General features: G+C 24.6%; 3 protein-coding genes across 3 annotated transcripts; 2 read left to right on the forward strand and 1 right to left on the reverse strand.

Moving 5' to 3' along the window:
* Positions 1–1,785: 1,785 nt before the first annotated feature.
* Positions 1,786–3,774, forward strand: PCHAS_1408400 (conserved Plasmodium protein, unknown function; the record flags this gene model as incomplete). Its single annotated transcript, XM_016799559.1, has 1 exon — positions 1,786–3,774. One exon carries the CDS (start codon positions 1,786–1,788, stop codon positions 3,772–3,774), a length of 1,989 nt encoding a protein of 662 aa, XP_016654833.1.
* Positions 3,775–5,334: 1,560 nt separating this feature from the next.
* On the forward strand, positions 5,335–5,781 carry PCHAS_1408500 (CCAAT-binding transcription factor, putative; the record flags this gene model as incomplete). The annotated part of the gene is made up of 1 exon (XM_729860.2): positions 5,335–5,781. One exon carries the CDS (start codon positions 5,335–5,337, stop codon positions 5,779–5,781), a length of 447 nt encoding a protein of 148 aa, XP_734953.2.
* Positions 5,782–6,609: 828 nt separating this feature from the next.
* On the reverse strand, positions 6,610–13,381 carry PCHAS_1408600 (carbamoyl phosphate synthetase, putative; the record flags this gene model as incomplete). Its single annotated transcript, XM_016799560.1, has 2 exons — positions 6,610–12,923; positions 13,354–13,381. The coding sequence occupies 2 exons, from the start codon at positions 13,379–13,381 to the stop codon at positions 6,610–6,612; spliced, it is 6,342 nt and encodes a 2,113-aa protein (XP_016654834.1).
* Positions 13,382–13,523: the final 142 nt, after the last annotated feature.

The following is a 13,523-nucleotide window of genomic DNA, read 5'->3' on the forward strand; positions in this document are numbered from 1 at the left end:
GCGAATAATCATAATATTGAACAAATTAATTATGAAGAAAAATATAAATTCCCACTATTCTAATTTTACGACGAACAAAATCTATCAATCTTTTTTTTATTATTTTTTACACAAAAAATAATTTCCTACTACACCAAATACCAAAGAATATGCAATGTTAATTTTCCAAAAATAGTGCCAATAAAACAATCGTATTATAAAAAATAAAATGCATATATCGATTTTTTCTATCAACAAAATATTTATAAAATATAAATAGAAAACATTTCTATTTTGTATTTATTTTTTCAAAACATATGAATATTTTTTTATATATACACATTGTGTAAAAAAGAACAAATGATATATGTATTTTTTTTGTGGGTGTGTGTGTGTTAAGGGTTGAAAGCATACAATCAATTTTATATAATAAATAGTAATATTATATATTGTATGCACAATAATATGTGCATAATAGGAATACACTTATTTTTTTCATTTGTCTTTTTATGGAATATTTATGATGTTTTTAATAAATAATGAAATAATAAATGTTGTATAAAATATATATAATTTTTATATTTCATTATTGTAATATTTTTTATTTATGGAAAATTTATGACATATTTTAAAAATAAATATATTCATTCGAATTTACCTCACATTCTAACTGCAAATATATTTATGTTTGCATTGTAACCCTATTGTCTTTTTGGTTGTTTTCCTAATATTATGTTACAATCTATTGTTCTTTCAGTTAAATAATTACCATATATGCCCTTTTACTAGTTGAAAAAAAATTCAAACCATATACACTAATCACAAATAAAAAATATTTAAAAATTGAGCATATTAAATATACCCTTTTAAAGCATTAAGAATAATGTTTGGCATATCCTTGATATTCAATTTTATCAAGTAGGATATATTCTCTCATTGCACAAACATATTATATGCATATTCACTAATGAATGGGGAATACTATTCCTTGCTAACATATTCGAAATATTGCTCAACTCAATTTCATATAAAAATTATAACACAAAAAAATAAATAAAATGAAAATTAATAGTAAAAACAATGTCGGTATTGAAAAAATATTCATTCCATATTTTATCAATCCTTCACCTCAACACAGTTCGTAAAAAAATAACAACAATGGGTCTTTGCATTGCCTTTTATTTCATCTTTTCCCACATGTGTGTAGTAGAATAAACTAATGTCGTTTTCACTTGCTGTTTTTTTTAATTATAAAAAATAATTTGAACATAAAAATATTTATATATAGTGAAGAGGGGAATATATAGACAGCATTTATATATTACTTTAATTTGTTTCTCATATTTTTAAATTAAATACATAAAAATATTTTTTTCTTTGTTTTAGTAATTATTTATACTTTATATATGTAGGTATAAAAAAAAAAATAGGATCGTAAATTTTGGGATGCATTTTTGTGCATTAATTTAATTCACCATATTTTTCATTTTTTTAGAAAGAAAATTACACGATATTCTATATTGCGCTTCGTATTTATTTATTATTAATTCGTAGCAATTTATAGCGAAATTAATATCAATTTATTATTTAATTTTTTTTTTATGTCTATTTTTTTATTAAATACAATATTTATATTAAATTGGAAATATTAATATAAAATTGGGTAAAAAAAAATATGAAAAGTAAAGGGAGAATTTTCATAGTGTAATATGTATATTATGCATTTATATATACATATGCACTATAAGTAAACATATTTGTCTGTATGCTTATGTATGTATATAACGAAGCAAATGAAGAGAAGAAATGGATAATGCTACCAGTTTCGACAAAAGCGATAGTAAAAAACATATAGAGGGTAACGAAAATAATGAAAGTAACTTATTAACAATATATTCTTTTATTAGCAATTATGTACTTAAAGAAGATAATAGTTATGAGGAAGATTATAATAGATATGAATTATTAGAAAGTCATGATTTAGAAAATAAATTTCTAGACAAAAGGGTAAGCTTTAATGAGGGCAATGAAAAAGAATATGATTATTATATAGATAATAAATATTGCGACATCGAAAACGATAAGGAAAATTATGATGAAGAAGGATCAGACGAAGAAGATGAAGAATATGACGATGATGAAAAAGAAGATGATGTTTATTACGACGATGAAAATGATGAAAATGATAGTAATGAAGGCCATGCAAAAAGGATTACCAAAGATTTTTCTCTAAATATAAACGAAGAAGATGCTTATATAGATAAAGATTTAGTAAAGCAAAAGCTAGAATCAAATCAATCTTTCGAATTAAAAAAAAACACACATAAAAAAACTAGTAAATATAAAAAAAAAAATAAAAAAGGAAAAAAAATTAAAAAAAATAATATTTCATCGATGAATAGTAATTATAATGATAGACTTAAAAGAAGCATTAATAATATATCCTCTTATTTTATGTTATCAATGGAAAATTTAAATGAAGAAAAAAATATGTTTAAAGATGAAAAACAACTATCCAGACAAATGTCTTATTATAATGATGCATATTATTATACATCCGAAATGATATATAAAGATGATAAAAGACATAAAGAGAAACTTGCATTATATTTAAGACTAATGTCATTGTTTATTAATATAATGATTGGAATTTATTTAATTTCATATTTCCCACATACCCGAAGTAATGAAAGTGGAATGGATATTCAAAATATGCATTTAATGGAATATGAAAATTTAAAAAATGTTATTAAAAATAAATTAGAAAGTAAAAATAACATACCAGGTACTTTTAACACATTATTTAATATGGGTCATATTGATGTGTTAAAAAATAACCAAAATAAACAAAAGTATTTAGATATGCTTTATAAAATTAGCCAAAAGTATAATGACAATAAGGAAATCATAAATCGAAGTGACTATACTAACAATCAAAACGATGATAATGTAAACAATGCTGATAATAATTTCGAGATAAATTATGCTACACCGATAGAAAAAAACAACATTGAAGTAAACAAATTTATAAGAGAAATAGATATTGTAAATTTAATAGACGACAAATATGTTATAAATTATATTTATATAGAAATGAATAAAATATATAGATATGCTGTTTATTCATTTTTTGGAGAATTATTTGTAATATCAATTATTGTCTTTTCATTATTTATATTAAAATTATTTATAAAAGACAATAACAAGTTTAGTGTTATATTAACAATGTATGGTATTTTTTATAAATTATTTTGCTATATATTTGCTCATTATGTTTTAGTTATGGGATTATATATCTTATCAATTTATTATAATATATATGTATATAGAGATATATATGAACATAGTTTTAATTTCTTCTGTTATCATTATGTATATAATAATATACATATACATCTACTTATGTTATTTTATGCGTTACAAAATATTGTCTTTACAATAAATGATACCTTCAATTGTCTCAGAATGGCAATTATAATTATCAAGCATTTGATAATCAAAGTATATGAAAAAATCACCTGTAAAAATTTTATTACATTTTATGAATTAGAAGAAGACAAATCACCATTATCATTAAATTGTATGAACAAATTTAAGTGTAAACATTGTTTAAATGATAAATGCTGTAGAGACAAAAATTGTGGAGAAATTGATATTGATGAAATTCACCAATTTGAATATGCAAAGTCGAAATTCTCGTTTACAGATATAAATCAAAAACAATATTGTAAAAATTTGGATATCAAAACATATGAACAATCTCTTTTAACCATGCGAAATCCGTTATTTAAGTAGTATACTCTCTGTGCATTTCAGATATCGAGATATTGTTCATATAAAAAAAGCAGACCCTATTAGAAGCAGCACACACAGTAAACAGCACATAATCCCCCATTATACGGGTTATCAAATATTTGCATATTTTCCTATTTATTTAAAAATACAATTTTGAATACATTGTTAATATATGCAAATTTTTATTTTTTTAAAACATCATTTCTTAATTATCTAATTTTTTAAGTCACATTCACATTTTTTTATAAATATTTTTAATTTTATCGATCTATATAATTTTCAAGTTTGATATTTGCTATGATTTGGTATAATTCGACTTAATTTTATTTAATTTTCTAATTTTTGCTAATTTTGGTAGATGTTTCTAAATTTTATGCATTTCATATAGCTTTCTACATTTTACAATGTTTTGCACACCTTCATTACGTTCCTTTATTTTTAGTCTTATTATTGCTCACTATCGAATAGTAGCCACAATATGTATTTTAAGATTCCTATTCATCAAAAATCTTATTAGAGTTATATGCATAAGAAATAATAATGTGTATACATATTTGCATCCCCTTTAACGGAAAATTATTTGAAAATTTTAACTAATATAAATACACAATGTATGTGTGAATAATAATCTTTCATGCCCCATTTTTGATAAATAAAAGAAAAGAATCAAATAATGCTACATCAAATGGAAAATACAATTTTATTACCTATGCAATTTTAAAGGAACACAAGTAAATAAATATGCACACATTAGTGTCATATATATATTACTATTTATAAACATTTTTTATTATACAAAAAACAACTTCATATAAAATGAACACTAATTCATATGCTAATATATTCTATCATTTATTGCCTTTTAGGTACTTTAATTTAACCTTTCCCCTAGTAAAATATTTTATAATTTTTATTTCATTTTTTAATTTCTATTCTCATGAGCTTTTGCAAACATTTATAAACATTATTTTAAAGAACTCATTATTACTTTAATTTTTCTTACTTTTAATGAAATTATTTTCATTCTTAATTTTTGAATTATTTTTAATTTTTTTCTCCCTTGAGCAATCACAAATATTTAAAAAGGCACACCTTTAAAAGGAAAATTAAAAATATATATATTATGAAAAATATTACATTTATTAATAAATAAAAGGAGTGTTATATTTATTTGGACTATCTCAATCCCATTATATGCATAATATATACTTTTTATCTTATATTTGTGTGTATATGTAACTTAATATAATGGCATGTGTATAGCTATTTTTTTCCTGTGTTGGATTGTCTAATAGATATTTTAAGAATATGCAAAAAAAATTATGAATATATAAACATATTTATTAAGTGTACACATTTTCGCATTCTGTGATATTGTATGAAAGAAGAAATCGTTTTTATAATTAAAATTAAATAAAAAAACTTTGGCTTTTTCTCATAAGTTTCCCGTAGTATGCATGTGTGAAATCAAAAATAATAGACTTCAGACATGCATACATATATATACATATAATATCTTTTTATGTCATTCCGCTGACGAATAAACTTGCTTAACCCAAAATGAAAGAACAAACAGAGAATCCGGATATCAATTTATTAAAAGATACCATGTTTGATTTGCCGAATAGTGTTATTTTAAAAATAATAAATAATAGTATAGATCTAAAAAATTATAAAATAAAAAAAGAAGCCCTTAACACTTTAAGCAAATGCTTATCTTTATTTATTTTGTATATAACTGATGGAGCATTAGAACATTGTGAAAGTGAAAAAAGATTTACAATTTTTGTTAGAGATATTTTAAATTCCTTAAATGATTCATTATTTCTAGATATATATGATCAATTAAAAACACATGTAGCTATACAAGAAGAAAATAATAAAAAAGCTACTTCCAATAATAATACTGGTACAAATATCACAATTAAGGATGCAGAAGGCGGACAAAATAATAAGAACGCCGATGAAAACGATGATTTTGATATATTACTTCAAGCTTTGGAATAATCCATAAATAAGTTATGCCCATAATATTAAAAGTTGTGTAATAGGCCTGGATTTGATGAACAGTAGTTCAAATATATTTTGTGGCACTATTTAATTTGCCACCACATAAATAATCTCACCCTTGGTTATGGGGATTATACATTTGAATGATATAACTTCATATGTGTATAAGCATGATTGCGTATAACAATGAACTCATAGTACATTTTTTTCAAATACTATTTTTAAAAGACTTTCTTAAATTAATTTTTATTAAAAATTTATCATATTTGCATGTATATTTCTTTGAATTTTATGCATTATGCATAAATATAAAAATGGAAAAATAAATTAAAGCTATTTTATATGTGTTTTTAAATAACAAGCGTAAAGTCGCTGTATAAAATACATAACTCCTCTTTTGAAGGATATTTATTCATATGTAAATATAAAGATAAATATGTGACATGCAGATACATATATATATGTATACATACGGAACGTAGATATTTCTATCCACCGCCTCGTTTAAATTTATAAAAATATTTAATGAAAGGCACAACATTTTATTAAAAGCATTAAGAGCAAAATTAATATAGTATTTGTTTGCCAATCATAAAAAACATGCTAATAATAGTATGATCACTGTTCGCAAAACTGAATATTTTCTTTGCAACAAACAAAAATCGCGCATATTTTTTATATGTAAATAGGATTAACAACCAATTTATGATAATTCACATGCAATACGTGGGTGCAAATTGGTTATTATTGTTTCTATACATATAGCCATCATTTTATAATGCCAAACGAGAAAGTTAGTTGAGTTTCTAATATCTGGTGTTCATATTAAACTAGACTGATGTATTCGTCGTAACTCTTGATAGTGTAAAAGGATCTTCTTTCTTTTTTTCTGCAGAATTTTCTATATAATGAGTCAATGAATAAGGAGGTCAATTTCATGTTTGTTATTATAGGTACTTGGAAATCGGAAGCAAGTCGTCTAATTTTATATCCATGCGAAGTAACTTTTGTTGTTAATGCATCTGTTATATTTATAACCATTTCGACTTTATGATTCATAATTAAATCAGTTATATTTGGTAATATATTTTCTGAATCTTTATTGTGAACTTTTATAAGTTTTTGATGGAATTTTGAATCTTTGTCAATATTAAATGATGCTAAAAATTTGGAATAAAACTCATATGTTCCTTCAGTGGCATAAATTGTGAAACCCATCAAAAATAATAATTGGAATGGCTCTTCAAATGCTAATTTGTTATTTAAATTTTTAATACTTATTAAGATTGATTTCTTGGGTAATTTCATACCTGTAGCAACTAAAGATTTAAGTAAAGCTTCATATTTATTTAAACCAAAACATGCTACTTCTCCTGTTGATTTCATTTCGACACCTAATATACAATCCGATCCATGTAATCTATTAAATGAAAAAATTGGAGATTTAATAGCTGTATACTCTAAATCGATCAGCGATATATTTATTGGCTTAACATCATAACCCATTAAAATTCTTGTAGCTAGATCTATAAAATTCAAATTTAATGCTTTCGAAATAAATGGGAATGTTCTCGATGCTCTTAAATTACATTCAATAATTTTTATTTCATTCTGATGGCAAATGAATTGAATATTAAATGGTCCAGAAATGTTTAAATATTTTGAAATTTTTTCAGATATTTTTTTTATTTTTCTGTGGGTTTCTACATATATATTTTGGGCAGGTAATATTAAAGTGGCATCTCCTGAGTGAACTCCGGCATTTTCTACATGTTCCGATATAGCATAATTAATCATTTTACCATTTTTACTTACACAATCAATTTCAATTTCTTTAGCATTTTCAATAAACTTCGAGATAACAACTGGGTTATCTTTACTTACAATTGCAGCTTTCATTAAAAAGTTTTTTAATTCTTCAAAACTGTTTACTACTCTCATAGCTGCACCGGATAAGACATAAGATGGTCTGACAAGGACAGGGAATTTAACTTCGTTGGCAAATTGCATAGCTTTTGATAATTTTGTGAATTTATTCCATTTAGGTTGATCTATTTTTAAGGAGTCACATAAATGAGAAAATTTATTTCGATTTTCACAACAATCTACACTTTTTGCACTAGATCCTAATATATTTACATTATTTTTATATAAACTGAAAACTAAATTATTCGATGTTTGACCACCAAAAGCTATAATAACACCTTGACTTTTTTCAAAATTATGTATAAATTTTATAACTTCTGTTGTAATTTCATCAAAGTATAATCTATCACTTTCATCATAATCTGTACTAACTGTTTCGGGGTTACAATTAATTAATATTGCTTTATGATTTAATTTTCTTATGGTCTTAACACAATGTATTGCACTCCAATCAAATTCAACAGAACTACCAATTCTATAGCATCCACATCCCAAAACAATAAAGCATTTCTTCTTATCCTTCTCCATCTCTCTTTTATTATTAATTATTTTAAATCCAATACCATTAAACTTTTCATGAAATATATTATCATTTTCCGAATTAATAGATGATAATTCCGAGTTGAATTCATCTTCTTCATAATCCAGCACACTACTATCATTATCACCCTTCATAGTAATGCTATGACTACTATAACAGTTATCAGATGATCTAGAATATAAGTCTTCATATTCATAATCGTTTTTCTTATGATTTTGAATATAGGATAATTCTGAAAAGCAATCACTTTTATCATCATTGTAACTATTCATTAAGCTACTATTATTTTTTGATGCCATTCTCCTAGTATTGCTATTGGTTGGGCTTCTGCCTTCATTGTCCTCATTATGATTAATATTCTTAGTATGTTCTTTATCAATATTAATATATTCGCATTTACCATTTGTGATATTTGCAAAATTCTTACCATTTTTTATGAATTCGTTCTCATTATCCTTATTCATGAATTCTCTCATCTTATTTATTTTATATTCATTATTATATACGGAATCTCTAAAATAATAGGAGTTATTTGCAATATTATTTATATGCCCTCTATTATCATCCTTTCTCATTGATTTATCATGGTCTGTATTATTTTCATCATCTTCTGATGTATTACAATTTTCTAAATATAATAGATCATTTGTTGAATGAGAACTTCGATTAGATCTAAACTCTTCCAAATTGCTTCCATCATTTTGGTTACCATCTTCATTTTTTGTACTATATGGACAGCATTTGCTATTAGGCATACAATTTTCTTGTTTTTCTCCCATTGGGCATTTCATACCTTGATGCATTCCAAAATTATGGTAATCACTTTTACCTATCATTTTGTGCCCAGAAAATGGGCATTTTTTCTCATTGTCATAATTATCGCTAAATCCTTCTTCTCTCTTGTTATTTTTTAAAAAGTTCTTCAAATTAAACATATCATTATGCCCATGCCCCATATACCTTCCATTGACATAATTATGCATGTATTTGCATGATGGTATTGTGGTATAATCTGAATGTTTTTCTTTATTTTGTATTTTACCCTCTTCCCCAGCATTATTAATATCTGATCCTAAACCATTGACTCCATCTTGTTGGGAAATTTCTTGATTAAAGGAAAATTCATCATATACAACTTTATTATTATGCTCATGTGTGGTACCACCTCTTATTTCATTATGTTCTCTTCCCATTAGTCTATGATCTTTTATTTTCTTTACCTTCATATTTAATGGTAAAACATCATGCTCAGATCCTTGATATGTCAAATATAAATAGTTTGTGAGGGCAGGAAATTCAGCAGATAATGTATCAATAACTTTGATATGAGGATGAAGCCCCATATTTTCTCGATATTTCATTACATCACTTTCTTTTGTTTTGACATTATAAGACAAGTAATGAGCAATTTGCTTATCGCTAAAACCATGCTTTTTATAATATTTTAAATCATAAAATGACAACTGCTCTAATGTTAACGATTTTAATTTATTCTCTAAATTGTATATATTATAAAATTTATATAAAAACCAATAATCAATATTAGTTAATTCATGGATAACATCAATCGAAATATTTAAATGGAACGCTTGATGTATAGCATCTATTCTTTTAGGTGAAGGATTTTTTAGTTCGTCAATAATTTTTTCTTCATTCCAATCTATGCAATAAGTATTAGAAAAGCCTAAGTAATTATCGTCAATACATCTTAATGACTTTTGTATAGATTCTTCAAAAGTTCTTCCAATTGACATAACTTCACCAACACTTTTCATACTACTATTCATTGTGTTCGAAGCAAATTCAAATTTGTTTAAATCCCATCGTGGTATTTTTGTTGTTATGTAATCAAGAGATGGCTCAAAGCATGCGGTTGTTTTTCGAGTTATACTATTTTTTAAGCTTACTAAATCATATCCTAAAGCTATTTTTGCTGATATATATGCAAGGGGATATCCCGTAGCTTTAGAAGCAAGTGCTGAACTTCTACTCAATCTTGCATTTACTTCTATAATACAATATTCTCCTGTTTTGGGGTTTATACCAAATTGAATATTACATTCACCAATAATATTTAAATGCGTAATAACCTTCAAAGCAATTTCTCTAAATTTGTAATATTCATAATTGCTTAATGTTTGGGATGGTGCAACAACTATACTATCTCCTGTATGAATACCTAATGGATCAATATTTTCCATGTTACATATAGCTATACAATTGTTTTTATTATCTCTTAATAATTCATATTCTATTTCCTTCCATCCTTTCAACGATTTATCTATAAATATTTCATTATCAGTTTGTAAAAATATTTCTTTACATTTTTCAATTAACTCTTCCTCATTATTTATAAAACTACTATTCAAACCACCTAAAGAAAATGTGGTACGCACTAAAATGGGGTAACCTATATTATTAGCTACTTCAATAGCTTCTTCGACATTTTTTGCACTACCATATGGGGCAATTATTTCATTAATTTCTTTTAATTTTTCAGCAAACATACTTCGATTTTCAGTTATTAAAATGGATTCTAATGAAGTACCTAAAGCTAAACAGTTGTTTTTTTTTAAAACTTTCTTTTGTTCTAACATTAAGGCACAGTTTAATGCAGTTTGACCTCCAAATGTGCAAAGAATAAAATCGGGCTTTTCCTTTTTTATAATTTTTTCAACAAATTCACAATTTACTGGTAAAAAATATACTTTATCTGCTAGCCCTTTTGAAGTCTGAACAGTAGCAATATTAGGATTAACTAATATAACATAAATACCGCATTCCTTCAAACTTTTTATTGCTTGTGTACCAGAATAATCAAATTCTCCTGCTTGTCCAATACATAAACCTCCACTACCAAGAAGCAATACTTTTTTTTTTATATGTATAATATTTTGTGGGAGATTTTCACGATATTCTCTTTTTTTATGAAATACATCTAATATAAAATTTCGAAATAAAAAGCCAGTATCTTCAGGACCGTTATTTCCTTCGGGGTGAAATTGAACCGTATAAAATCTTCCATTCTTATGTGAAATACCTTCTATAGATTTGTCATTAGCATTAATATAACTGATAGCTAGATCTTTTCTTTTTAATATACATTTTTTTTTTAAGCAATACCCATGGTTTTGTGAAGTTATGTAACATCTATTATTTAATAATTCTATAACTGGTTGATTTACACCTCTATTACCATATCTCATTTTATAAGTTTCACAACCTAATGATATACCTAATAATTGATTACCCAAGCATATACCAAATATTAATTTATTCTGTTGTAAACTAACTTTCAAATTATCAATTAACAATTTACACTTTTCTGGGTTTCCTGGCCCATTTGATAATAATACTGCATCATAATCGATATAATTAAAGTCATAATAATATGGAACAATAATATAAGTTAATGGTAAATCGTTTCCATGTTTCATTAAATTTTTTATTATACTATTTTTTATACCACAATCAACAATTACTATAATTTTTTCCTTCTCATGATTTCGTTTGTTTACTAAATCCAAAAATGTTTGATTGTCCATCGTTTTCTGTATATAATTGCTATTATCATTGTTCATATTCATTTCTTTGCCAATTTCTTTGTGCTCACAACACTGCTTTTTAGTTCCTTCGATGTTATAATATCCATATTCATCTAAGTTATCTTCATGATAGTCTTTATTTTCTTCAATATCTATTAAATATTTATCATATTCACACATTCCATATAAATTTCTAAAAGGGTTATTTTCGTCATTATTATCATTAAAATTTAGATAGTTACTATAATCTTTAATATTTTCTTCTGATGATTCTAATAAATTCATTTTCCCTCTTAACAATGAATGGTAGTTTAAATTTTTATTATAATAACTTTTTTCAAATGATGAAGCAGCATTTTCTAAATTTGAATAACTATCACATTCTGTATAATTGTCTTTATATAAGCAATTAGAATTTTTATTGATGTTATTTCTCTCGTCACTATTTATAAATTCTATATTTTTCAGTTTAAATACTCTTATATAGTGATTACATACATATTTTGTAACATCAATTTGACCAGGATCAAATAAATTTATTTCTTTATATATATTATTTATATTATTTCTATTTTTGTATACTACAATCTTTCCCAACATACTACCTTTTTCTCTTAATATTTTTGTCAATGCTCGAGTATCTATTCCACCAATACAAGGAATTTTATATTTTTTCAACCATTCACTTAATGTTATATATGCGTTATAATGATATGAATGTTTACTATATTCACATATTACTAAACCTTGTACATGTATTCTATTACTTTCAAAATTACTAGCTATACCAAATTTATTGTGCTTTGTTTTTTCTACACCATAATTACCTATTGATGGAAATGTCAAAACTAATATCTGACCAAAATAACTAGGATCTGTTAATGCTTCTGGATATCCAACCATGGCTGTATTGAATATAACTTCTCCTGTAACTATATAATCATCATTTTCGATTTTACTTCCTTTAAATAATTTATCATCATTTATATTTTTTCCATGTATTTCTGTAATATCTTCACTTTCATTACACTGAGGTTTTTTTTCACATGTATGTCCTTCATACCCTACGCTGTACCCAACAAATTCTGTTCCATCTTCAAGAATAAGCTTTCCCACTGTTTTGTACTCTAAATCGAAAAAAATAATAATAAAAAATTAATAATATTCATACATATTTAAGAAATTAAATGGAACTCAAATTGCGTAGCGGCATATATATAATCAAAATTTTAGTAAGCCATATAGAGCATTATATACTTAATGCATGCATTCATATCACATTATTTTGCGTCATAATTAACTATGCATATGTGTCATGATATAATTATATTATTCATGATGTGGCATATCATTCATAGTGATATGTGCATTGTATACATTTTCATTTGGAAATATATATATAAATATGCATAGGTGTAAACAGTAAAAAAAATGATTTATTAAACTATTTTATGCATCTACACATATATCACATGCATATGTATTCACATTATATATACATACACAAATTCTCTCTCAATATATTTTTTTGTGTTTTATTTTATATATTTATCATACCATGGTCTGGCCAAAACTCAGAATCCATTTTGCATTAAAAATTTATCTTTTAATTATAAGCGTTAACAAATATAGAAAAATAATAAAAAATATATGAAATTAATATAATTTAATTCCTTAAAAATATTTGAACTAGGCACATGCTTCTTCGGTATTGTTATTTTCTTATT

This window comes from Plasmodium chabaudi, assembly GCF_900002335.3.
Source record: "Plasmodium chabaudi chabaudi strain AS genome assembly, chromosome: 14".
Classification (NCBI taxonomy): Eukaryota; Apicomplexa; class Aconoidasida; order Haemosporida; family Plasmodiidae; genus Plasmodium; species Plasmodium chabaudi.